General features: G+C 40.3%; 1 protein-coding gene across 1 annotated transcript in view; it reads left to right on the forward strand.

The window, feature by feature from the left end:
• The window catches only part of PARL (presenilin associated rhomboid like), a 56,236-nt gene that overhangs the window by 30,518 nt on the left and 13,176 nt on the right, over nucleotides 1-12,542 (forward strand). The window contains exon 5 of the mRNA XM_023187618.2: nucleotides 10,584-10,679. Within this exon, the coding sequence (XP_023043386.1) occupies nucleotides 10,584-10,679 (96 nt within the window). The remainder of the gene's footprint in view (nucleotides 1-10,583; nucleotides 10,680-12,542) is intronic.

Here is a 12,542-nt window from a genome sequence, read left to right on the forward strand (position 1 = left end):
CTGCCACCACACCTGGCTAACTTTTGTATTTTTAGTAGAGACAGAGTTTCACCATGTTGACCAGGCTGGGATCTAGGTTATGTACTCCTTATGAGAATCTGATGCCTGATGATCTGTCCCTGTCTCCCATCACACCCAGACGGGACCAACTGGTTGCAGGAAAACAAGCTCAGGGCTCCCACTGATTCTACATTATGTTAAGTTGTGTAATTACTTCATTATATATTATGATAGAATAGAAATAAAGTGCAGAATAAATGTAATGCACCTGAATCATCCCAAAACCACCCCCCCACTCCTGGTCTATGGAAAAATTGTCTTAACACAAAACTGGTCCTTGGTGCCAAAAAGGTTGGGGACCACTGATTTAAAGTATACAATTGGCTGAGTGTGGTGGCTCACACTTGGAATTCTACCACTTAGGAGGCCGAGGTCAGAGCATTGTTTGAGTCTAGACCAGCCTGGGCAACATAGTGAGACCCCCCACACCTCTCTAAAAATAATAACAAATAAAAACAGAAAGCCAAAGTAAATTCAGTGGTGTTTATTATATTTAAAAGGCTGTGCAACTATCATCATTATCTAATCCCAGGGCCCTTTCATTATCCCAAAAAGAAACCCCATTCCCGTTAGCAGTCACTCCTCCATTCCTTCCTTCCCTTCAGCCTTAGGCAGCCATCAAGCTGCTTTCTTGAGGGACCTTCCTGTTCTGGAGACTTCATATACATCAAGTCACATAATGTGTAGTCTTTGGTGTCTGTTTCTTTCACGTAGCATAATGTTTTTAAGGTTCACTCATGTTGCAGTATATATCATCAGTACTTCTGTTTCTTTTTATGGCCAAATAATATTCCAGTATATGGATATATTACATTTGTTTATTCCTTCATCAGTTGATGGGCATTTGAGTTGTTTCCGTTCTTCAGCTATTAATAATACTGCTATGAACTTTCATGTGCACATTTTTGTGTGGACACGTTTTCATTTCTTGGTATATAGCCAGGAATGGAATTGCTGGGTCATGTGGTAACTTTTTTTTTTTTTTCTTAATTGTAAAAAAATAAATAACATGAAATATACCATCTTAATCATTTTTAAGCATATAGTTCAATCGAGTTCAGTATATTCACATATTTGTAAAACCAATCTCTAGAACTTCTTCATTTTGCATATCTGAAACTCTCTACTCATTAAACAGTATGTCCCCTTTTTCTCCTCCCTTCAGCCCTTGATAACCACCATCCTTCTTCCTTTTTCTATGCATTTGACTACTTTAGATACCTCATGCAAGTAAAATCATAAAATACTTGGTTTTTTGGACTGGCTTATTTCACTTAGCATAATGTCCACAAGGTTTATCCATGTTGGAGCATGTGACAGTATTTACTTCCTTTTTTAAGGCTGAATAATACTTTATTTTGTGTGTATATCACATTTTGTTTATCCATTCACCTATTAATGGACATTTGAGTTATTTCTACCTCTTGTTATTATGAATAATGCTGCTATGAAAATGGGTGTGCAAATATCTTTGAGACCGACCATGCATTCAATTCTTTTTTTTTTTTTTTGACATGGAATCTTGCTCTGTTGCACAGGCTGGAGTGCAGTGGCATGATCTCAGCTTACTGCAAGCTCCACCTCCCAGGTTCAGGCAATTCTCCTGTCTCAGCCTACCAAGTCGCTGGGACTACAGGCTCACGCCACCACACCTGGCTAATTTTTTTATTTTTTTATTTTTTTTAGTAGAGACAAGGTTTCACCATATTGGTCAGGCTGGTCTCAAACTCCTGACCTTGAGGTGATCCACCTGCCTCAGCCTCCCAAAGTGCTGGGATTACAGGTGTGAGCCACCGTGTCTGGCCTGTTTTCCTTTGTTTGAAATTTGATGATAGCCGTCCTAATGGGTATAGTTTTTTTTTTTTTTTTGAGACGGAGTCTTGCTGTGTGCCCCAGGCTGGAGTGCAGTGACGCGATCTCGGCTCACTGCAAGCTCCGTCCCCCAGGTTCACGCCATTCTCCTGCCTCAGCCTCCTGAGTAGCTGGGACTACAGGCGCCCGCCACCACGCCCGGCTAGTTTCCTTGTATTTTTAGTAGAGACGGGGTTTCACCGTGTTAGCCAGGATGGTCTCGATCTCCTGACCTCTTGATCCGCCCGCCTCAGCCTCCCAAAGTGCTGGGATTACAGGCTTGAGCCACCACGCCCGGCATAGTTTTAATTTCCATGTTTGAAGGGGTGGCCTGCCCCTCCACACCTGTGGGCGTTTCTCGTTAGGTGGAATGAGAGACTTGAAAAAAGAAATGAGACACAGAGACAAAGTATAGAGAAAGAAAAAGTGGGCCCAGGGGACGGGCGCTCAGCTTACAGAGGACCCACGCAGGCACCGGTCTCTGAGTTCCCTTAGTATTTATTGATAATTATCTTTACCATCTTAGAAAAAGGGAAGTGACAGGATAATAGGATCATTGTAGGGAGAAGGTCAGCAGTAAGACATGAATAAAGAGCTCTGTGACATGAATAAGTTTAAGGAAAAGTGCTGTGCCTTGATATGCATATGCAAACATCTTCGTAAACTTCTTTAGTGCATAAAGAGCAGCATTGCGCTAGCAAGTCCCACCTTTCACCCTAAGGCGGTTTTCTCCTTTCTCAGTAAACAGAACATACTATCAGGTTTTACACCGAGATGTTCCATTGCCCAGGGACGGGCAGGAGACAGATGCTTTTCTCTATCTCAGCTGCCAAGAGGCTTCTTTCCTCTTACACTAGTCCTCCTTAGCACAGACCCTTCATGGGTGTCAGACTGGGGGACGATCAGGTCTTTCTCTTCCCAGGAGGCCATATTTCAGACTATCACATGGGGAGAAACCTTGGACAATACCTAGCTTTCCTAGGCAGAGGTCCCTGTGACCTTTGTGTCCCTGGGTACTTGAGATTAAGAGAATGGTGATGACTTTTAACCAGCATACTGCCTTCAGGCACTTGTTTAACAAAGCACATCCTACACAGCCCAAAATCCATTAAACCTTAAGTCACCACAGCACATGTCTCTTGCAAGGACAAGGTTGGGGGTAGGGTCACAGATTAACAGCATCTCAAATACAGAACAAAATGGAGTCTCTTATGTCTATTTCTTTCTATATAGACACAGTAACAGTCTGATCTTTCTTTCTTTTCCCCACAGATTTTGCTAGTGATTAGTAATGATGAGCATCTTTTCATGTGCTTATTGGGTATTTGTATATCTTCTCTGGAGAACTTTCTATTTACTTCCTTTGCCCATTTTTACATTGGGCTGTTGAGCTTTTTATATATTATGGATATTAATCCCTTATCAGATATGATTTGCACATTTTCTCCCATTTTGTTGCCTTTATTATATCCATCCTGGTGAGTGTAAAGGGATATCAGTGTGGTTTTGATTTGCCTTTCCTTAATGAGTAATGAACATCTTTTCATGTCTTATTGTATATTTAGTCTTCTTCGGAGAAATGCCTGTTTCTCCAAATGTTTTCCTCATTTAAAAATAGCTATTTGTCTTTTGGGTGTTGAGTTGTAAAAGTTATTTATGTATTTTGGAGACTAGACCCTTATTAAGAGATACGATTCACAAATATTTTTCCCATTCTGTGAGTTGTCTTATCACTTTCTTCATAGTGTTTTCCAAAGCATAAACATTCTAATTTTGCTGAAGTTCATTTTATCTATTTTTTCCTTTGTTGCTTGTACTTTTAAGTGTCATGTCAAGGAAACTGTGACCTAATTCAAGGTCACAAAGATGTGTACTTGTGTTTTCTTCTAAGAGCTTTAAAATTTTAGCTCTTCATTTTAGACATTTGATTAATTCTGAGTTAATGTTTGTATTTGGTTTGAGGTAGGGGTCCAAACTCATTCTTTTGCTTATGGATATCCACTTTTCTGAGCACCGTTTTTTGACGAGACTATTCTTTCCCCCATTGAATTTTCTTGGAATCTTAGTCAAAAACCAGTTGACCATGATCGTATGGTGTGTATTTCTGGACTCTCAGTTCTGTCCATTGATTTATATATCTGTCCTTTTTCTAGTACTACATTGTCTTTATTCCTGTAGGTTTGTGTTTCAAATTCTGAAACTATGCATTGTGAGTCTTCCAACTTTGTTAATGTGAAATACTACGTTGGTTTTTCATATGTTGAACCCAACTGGCATTCCTGTGACAAATTCCACTTGGTCATGATTTATAATCCTTTTTATATATGGCTGGATTTGGTTTGCCAAAATTTTCTTGAGGATTTTTGCATCTGTTTTCATAAAGGGATATTGATAGTTTTTTTGTGATGTCTTTGGTTTTGATACGGAGGTGATACTGGCTACATAGAATGAGTTGGAAAATGTTTCTTCCTATTCTATTTTTTGAAAGAGTTAGAGAAGGATTGGTGTTAATTCTCCTTTATATTTGGTAGAATTTCCCAGTTGTAGTAAGTTGAATAGTGTGCTTCCCCAAAATTTGTGCCCACCTAGAACCACAGAATGTTACTTTACTTGAAATAGCGGCTTTGCAGATTTGATTAGTTACAGAGAGATCATCTTACATTAGGATGTACCTTAAATCCATTGACTCATGTTTTTATAAGAAGAGGAGAGGACAAAGAAAGATACAGAAAACAAGACCAAAGAGATGGTGGCAAAGATTGGAGTGATGCACCCATAAGCCAAACAATGCCAAGAATTGTCAGGAGCCACCAGAAGCTAGGAAGAGGGAAGGAAGGACACTTCCCTAGAGCCTTCAAAAGGAAGCATGGCCCTGCTGACACTTTACAACTTGGTTTCTGACTTCTAGCTTCCAGAACTGGAAGAGAATAGATTTTTGTTGTTTTAAGCCACCAAGTTTGTGTTACAACAGCTGTAGGAAACTCAAATACTAGTGAAGCCAATGAGAAACATAGGCACCTAACACCTTATCTGGCTCTGGAGTTTTCTTTGTGGTAAGTTTTTTAAATTACTAATTCAGTCTCTGTATTTATTCTTGGTCTGTTCAGATTTTCTATTTCTTCAAGTCAGTTTTAGTAGTTGGTGTCTTTCTAGGAATTTTAAATTTCATCTAGGTTATTCTCATTTGTTTGTATATAATTGTTCATTGTATTTTGTAGTAATTCTGATTTCTGTAAGGTTGGTAGTAACATTCTGCTTTCATTCCTGATTTTAGTAATTTGTTTTTATTTTTCCTTTTATTTTTTAGCAAATCCCAGACCTGTATGACATGACTTTAGTAATTTGGGTCTTTTTTTCTTTGTCACTGTAGCTAAAAGTTTGTCAGTTTTATTGATCATTTCAAACAGATCCAACTTTTGTATTTATTAATTTTTCTGTTTTTTTAAATTCATTTACCTATTTTCTTCATTCTTCTCCTTGCTTTGGTTTTACTTTGCTCTTCTCTTTATACTTTCTTAAGGTAAAAAGTCAGGTTATTGAGTTGAGATCTCCTTTTTTAATGTGGACATTTCATAGCATCACTTTTGTAGCATCCTATAAATTTTGGCATATTGTATTTTTGTTTTCATTCATCTGAGTTTCCTAGTTGCCCTTGTGATTTCCTCTTTGAACCATTGGTTATTTAGGAGTTTGTTGATTTCCACATACTGGTGAATTTTCTGAATTTATTTCTGTATTGATTTGTAATTTCATTCCACGTGATCAGAGGACGTACTTTGTATAATTTAGTGTTCTAGTTTAAGTTTATTGAGAATTGTTTTGTGACTGAACATATCCTAGAATGTGCTGCATGTGCACTTGAGAAGAATGTATATTCTGCTTTTGTTGGATGGTGTGTTCTATAGGTGTCTGTTAAGTCTAGTTGTTTTATAGAGTTGCTCAAGTAGAACTTCCTTGCTAATCATTTAATTAATCTCTCCATTATTGTAAATGGAGTTCTGAAGTCTCCAGCTATTATTGTTGAGTTATTTTTCCCTTCAGTTTTGTCCATTTTTCTTCATGTCTTTTGAGATTCTTTTGTTAGGTGCATGTGTTTCTAATTGTTATTTCTTGATGAATTGACCTTTTCATCATTGTATAATATCCTTCTTTTTCTCTAGCAGTGAATTTTGTCTTAAGGTCTATTTTGTCTTAGTATGCATGTGGCCTTCTAGGGTCCAGGAATGTGTTGGAGGTTTTCAAAGTTTCTGTTGAAATCTTATTCCCCTGCTTTTCCTCTTAAGATTTTTGATTAGTCTCTTATTTGCCCCCATGTGTTATCCAGCATCTCTAGCAGTCTGAAACTTAAAACACTTACCTGTCATTGTTTTTGACAAACATTCTCTGTGAAAAGTTTTGTACTTGGGGAGCTCCCAGTCAGGTTAAACAGCCTTGAAAGTGGCTCTTACATGGAATCAACAGCCAGGTCAAATAATGACAATTCTTTGGGAATGAGGCTTTGAAAGAGCTCCAGCTCCATTCTACCAGCTACCTCAGTTGTTAAGACTACCTTGTAACTAGAGAACGGGGGATTGGACTAGGCCAAGTTAAAATGCTACAAAGCTTTGGGAGGCTGAGGCAGGCAGATCATGAGGTCAGGAGATCAAGACCATCCTGGCTGACATGGTGAAACCCCGTCTCTACTGAAAATACAAAAAATTAGCCAACTGTGGTGGCGGGCACCTGTAGTTCCAGCTACTTGGGAAGCTGAGGCAGGAGAATGGCAAAATGCTGTAAAGCTAGCTGTTTTGAGATTCAGCTGTTTTTCTTAAGTAAATACGCCCTGCTTTGCTATAAGCCTTTGATTAGTTTCCAGAGTTCTGAAAAAGTTGATTCTGACATTTTTTGCCAGTTCTTTCATTGCTCTTATGAAGGAGAGTTTTCAGAGATCCTTATTTTGTTATTTTTTCACTGACGTAGTCCAGTGCATCACACAGGTGTGAGGATAGGCACTAGGACAGCAGCAGCCTTCCTGAATCAGTAGTGCCAAGCTTGTCCAAGAGTTACCATAGAATCAGGAAGAAGCAGGTAACATCCCTCCTAAGTGGAGATATACAAAACTTAAGCCCTTCTATTTCTCAGAGGAGGAGAGAGGAGGAAACCATTATTCTTTGATTATTTGCATACTAGGTGCACGTACTATCTTATTTAAGCCCCACTACAACCTTTATGAGGTAGGAGTTGTTATCCTCATTTTACAAATGAGGGAATAAAGTGCCATAGGCCACAAAACTGCTAAGTGGCATACTTAGGATTCAGACCTGAAAAGGCCATTCTCTTTTCACCATGTTTTCCATTTGTTGGTTTGTCACTGTGTGACTGCTACATTTAATCATGTTTTCTCATTTCATCATCACTCAACCCTTTTTTTTCCTTTTTTTTTATTTATTTTTTTTGAGGCAGGGTCTCCCTCTGTCGCCCAGACGAGTACAGTGGCACAATTTTGTCTCACTGCAGACTTGACTTCCTGGGTTCCTTAGCCTCCCAAATAGCTGGGACCCAAGCATGTGCCACCATGCCCAGCTGATATTGTTCATTTTTTTGGAAAGAGGAGGTCTCACTATGTTGCCCAGGCTGGTCTCAAACTTCTAGGCTCAAGGGATGGATCCTTCTGCCTGGACCTCCCTAAGTGCTAGGATTATAGGCATGAGCCACCACACCCGGCCCATTCAACCCTTTCAGGTAGATTTTATTGTCCTCATTTTACAGAAGAGGAAACAAGCTGAGAGGTTAGGCCTCTTCCCCAGGTTATAATGTAAGTAGGACAGAGTCACTTTTGCTGGACTCCTTCACCCATACTTTTAGCCAAAATGCAGTACTGCCTCAGTAGGCCTAGGATTGCCACAGATCCTCTCATTCTTATCTGCTTCTGGGGACCAGCATATGCTCTTTCCCAGTAAGGAAGCCATTTTTATGTGGTGTCTGAAGTCCTAGAGTGACCAAGGTCAAAATAAATCCTCCTGGCTCCCCATGTCTTGGTGTATAGTAGAAAGAGCACTAGATTAGGAATTCTGGCTTGGCCACTGAATTTGACTGACAACTTGTACCTTTTACAGCCTCAGTTTTTCTCATCTATAATTGGCCTTCAGAATAGGGTTTACAAAGAAGAAAGTTTGTGCATTTCACTTTTCTTATTTCTTTTAAATTTGTTAAATGTGTCTTATAAAGAATTCATAGTGGTTCACGTACATAATTTGTTAATAAGTATACATACATGGGATGTGTCTCTTACTAATGGATGGTGTTTACTAATGGGGTGCCTCATGAAAGCAGTTTGATGACCACTGGCTTATGAAGTAAGGGGTTTTGGCTGCAGTCTGTTTCAGTGCCAGTACTCCATAATTTATCAGAAAAGCTTCTTGCATTTGGATTGAAAACTTAGCAGTGTTAACTTTGTCTACTGTTAACCTTGATGTCTTTGGTTATCTTCCCCCACTCTTTTGGTTTTGAGACAGAGTTTTGTTCTTGTTGCCCAGGTTGGAGTGCAGTGGTGTGATCTCGACTCACCGCAACGTCCGCCTCCTGGGTTCACTCCTGCCTCAGCCTCCCGAGTAACCGGGGCTACAGGCATGCACCACCATGCCTGGCTAATTTTGTATTATTAGTAGAGATGAGGTTTTTCCATGATGGTCAGGCTGATCTCGAACTCCCAACCTCAGGTGATCCGTCTGCCTCAGCTTCCCAAAGTGCTGCTGGGATTACAGGCGTGAGCCACTGCGCCTGGCCTTTATGTTTCATTTTTTTTCATGTATTTTCCTTTATTGTAATCACTTTATCCAGAGACATACCCTCCTCTTGACGGTGCTGTAGTACCTGTGGTTTCCAGAAGCTGTGTGTGCTGTGTATCAGTGGTTTGAGGAAGTTGCCCATGGAACTGACAGCGGAAGCAGAGTAGTCATTGCCATTTTTCAGCCTAGCAGGCAGGATCAGGACCTCCATTTTGCTCGCTTTGCCTTGAACCACAATTAGAGTAAAACACCAAAGCCCTGACGGATCATGATCTTGGCAATCCGATCTTTATGATCATGGCCAGACTATTCTCAGGTCTTCTTTACCCTAAGATATCAATCACTGGGTATGACAACCTAGACCTAAGCTGCACTCTGCGTAGTAAAGATGATTAACTCTCCCAAAGGAAACTAAAGAATCCTGGGCAACACGAATCACTGCTTTTCCTGTAGGATAACCCTCCCAAGACTCCAGTCCCTCTGAGGAGGCTCTGCCTGCCTACCCTTCCCAGGGTTCCAGGCTCCACAATGGGAGGTGCACACAGTGCTTTTCGCTCTTCATTGCCTGGTGTATGATCCCTTTTCCCATCTTTGCATAAATGCTGTCCCTCTCACCATCTTTAAAAGAGTTCTGGGTAATTATTTACCAAAGATGGTATAATGGCTGTCACAGTCCCCACTAGTGAGACATCTGATACAACTGATGGAATCAGTTCAACAAAATGTAATAAAATTTTATTTAGTGTACTACAGAGAAAGAAAAAATGCTACCAATTAAGCTATCACATACCACCAATTATAAGATGCATCTTGATTTCAGATATTAAAACGGGAAAAATGTCTTAAGATCTGTGAAAAATGTAGCTTCCTTTCCCACCTCTCAAGTGGGAGAGCAAAAACTGGACAGACTAGAAATGCCAGGGGCTAGCTGAGAGCATTACAGAATGAGCAAGTGCAGAAGCCACAGGTAACATTGAGACGTAGCAGCTGCCAGGGACTAGACAAAGAATATTTTCTAAAGTAAATCCTCTTACCAGAATGTTACTGAAATCAGTCCTTACTGGCATTGAAGAAGGTGAAAGTGCTACTTGCCTGTTACTTACAGAGACTGGAGGAATGAAAATTGTTTAAATTATTTTAATTCAACAAGTAGATGAATACCTGCTATGTGAAGGAGTTGTGGCAATTCATAAAATTAATATATTTTTTAAAGTTTGTAGTTTTCAAGAATAACTTAATTTCTTATCTAAAATCTAACAAGTTAATTCTATTATCAAATAAACCTCAATTTCATAGTAGTACTAACAACATCAACACTTACAGAAAAAGGAAAGTCACCCAACTCCCACATGTAAACAGACTTCAGAAGCAGTTGCAGAGTGTTTCTGAATTATCCCCGAATTCCTATCACATGAGTATTTTCCTCAAACATGTTGACCTTCAACTACACAGATGACTCACATACGTTTCCATAAGCTGGCAGTACGTTTAAGAAGCAAACTGAGGAAAAAGGAGTAATGTTAGCTTTTCTACTCTTGGCCAAAGAACCTAATTTTATATATTACTTCTGTCTTTGGTTTGGCTATTATAGACAATAAATTATTGATCTGATTATTATTGAGAAGAGTAAACTGTTCTAAAGAAGTAAAATATGGATCTAGGGAAAGGAAGTTAGCTCCTAGAGCATTTGTGATTTCTCAGGAATTCTGTGACTTTACCAACCCTAGGCAGTGCTGATACTTTAAAAGCATTGATTTCACTTGTTTTTTTTTAGCTCACCCTCCATCCCCCAAGTATACAGTACTCTTACATAATTGTGGAAGAGATCTTACAAGGCGGTAATTTAGATCAGACTTTTTTGCTTTTATTTTTAACCTCCCTAAATTATAAATATTTATTTTGTAGGTATTATAGCTGCAAATGTCCTTGTATTCTGTTTATGGAGAGTACCTTCTCTACAGCGGACAATGATCAGATATTTCACATCGAATCCAGCCTCAAGTAAGTCTGACTTGTTTGATTTTATTTTAAGGTAGAAATAATATGAAAGAAATATCCTTTAGTTAATGAAAGTGCTGTAAAAAAGACGAGTTACCTATCGATAGCTACAAGCAAAATACAGAGGATAGGCTGTAAGCTCCTTCATTGAGGATTGGGACCTCATCTCTCTTTTACTTTTTCCTTTTTTTTTTTTTAAGACAGAGTCTTGCTCTGTTGCCCAGGCTAGAGTACAGTGGTGCAATCTCAGCTCACTGCAACCTCCGCCTCCAAGGTTCAAGTGATTCTCCTGCCTTAGCCTCCCTAGTAGCTGGGATTACAGGTGCCCGCCACCACACCCAACTAGTTTTTGTATTTTTAATAGAGACAGGGTTTCACCATGTTGGACAGGCTGTTCTTTAATTCTTTTTTTTTTTTTTTTTGAGACGGAGTCTCCCTCTGTCGCCCAGGCTGGAGTGCAGTGGCCGGATCTCAGCTCACTGCAAGCTCCGCCTCCCGGGTTTACGCCATTCTCCTGCCGAGTAGCTGGGACTACAGGCGCCTGCCACCTCGCCCGGCTAGGTTTTTGTATTTTTTAGTAGAGACAGGGTTTCACCGTGTTAGCCAGGATGGTCTCGATCTCCTGACCTTGTGATCCGCCCGTCTCGGCCTCCCAAAGTGCTGGAATTACAGGCTTGAGCCACCGCGCCCGGCCTGGACAGGGTGTTCTTGAACACCTGACCTCAGGTGATCCACCCGGCTCAGCCTCCAAAAGTGCTGGGATTACAGGCATGAGCCACTGTGCCCAGCCTCATCTCTCTCAATGTAATATCCTAGATACCTAAAATGAACCTCACCCATAGTAAATATCTAAATATTTTTTTGACAAATTAAGAGCCTATTCTTTTTTTTTTTTTTTTTTTTTTAAGATAGAGTCTAGCTCTCTCGCCAGGCTGGAGTGCAGTGGCGCAATCTTGTCTCATTGTAACCTCTGCCTCCTGGGTTCAAGCAATTCTCGTGCCTCTAGCCTCTTGAGTAGCTGGGATTATGGGCGCATGCCACCATGCCTGGCTAATTTTTATATTTTTAGCAGAGATGGGTTTTGCCATGTTGGCTAGGCTGGTCTTGAACTCGTGGCCTCAATGATCTGCCCACCTCAGCCTCCCAAAGTGCTGGGATTATAGGTGTGAGCCACCATGCCCGGCCGACAAGTTTATTCTTTAAGGAAAATATTACATACAACTTTATAATTAACATAATTTACTTTTTCATTTTTTATTTAATATTATTTTTTTGAGACAGGGTCTGGCTCTGTTGCCCAGGCTGGAGTGCAGTGACACAGTCTCGCCTCACTGCAACCTCTGCTTCTCAGGCTCAAGTGATCCTCACACCTCAGCCCCCAGGAGCTGGGACTATAGGCGCATGCCACCATGCCCAGCTAATTTTTTTGTTTTTAGTGCAGATGAGGTCTCACTATGTTGCCCAGACTGCTTATTTTTTTATTATCAACTTTTGCCATAAGGACAAGTTGCTTTAATTGAACTGAGAGTCTTTATGGGTTGCATATGAAGTAGAAAAGAGATTTACTAAGACAGCTTTTTACCACTTTTAAAAATGATGTCTTAAGCTGGGCACAGTGGCTCACACCTATAATCCCAGCATTTGGGAAGGCTGAGGCAGGTGAACTGCTTGAGCTTAGGAGTTCAAGACCAGCCTGGGAAACATGGTGAAACCCCATCTCTACTAAAAATACAAAAATTAGTTGGGCATGGGAGTGCGTCCCTGTGGTCCCAACTACTGAGGAGGCTGAGGTGGGAGGATCACTTGAGCCCAGGAAGTTGAGGCTGCAGTGAGCCAAGTTCATGCCACTGCATTCCAGCCTGGGGC

This window comes from Piliocolobus tephrosceles, chromosome 2, assembly GCF_002776525.5.
Source record: "Piliocolobus tephrosceles isolate RC106 chromosome 2, ASM277652v3, whole genome shotgun sequence".
In the NCBI taxonomy this organism is placed as follows: domain Eukaryota; kingdom Metazoa; phylum Chordata; class Mammalia; order Primates; family Cercopithecidae; genus Piliocolobus; species Piliocolobus tephrosceles.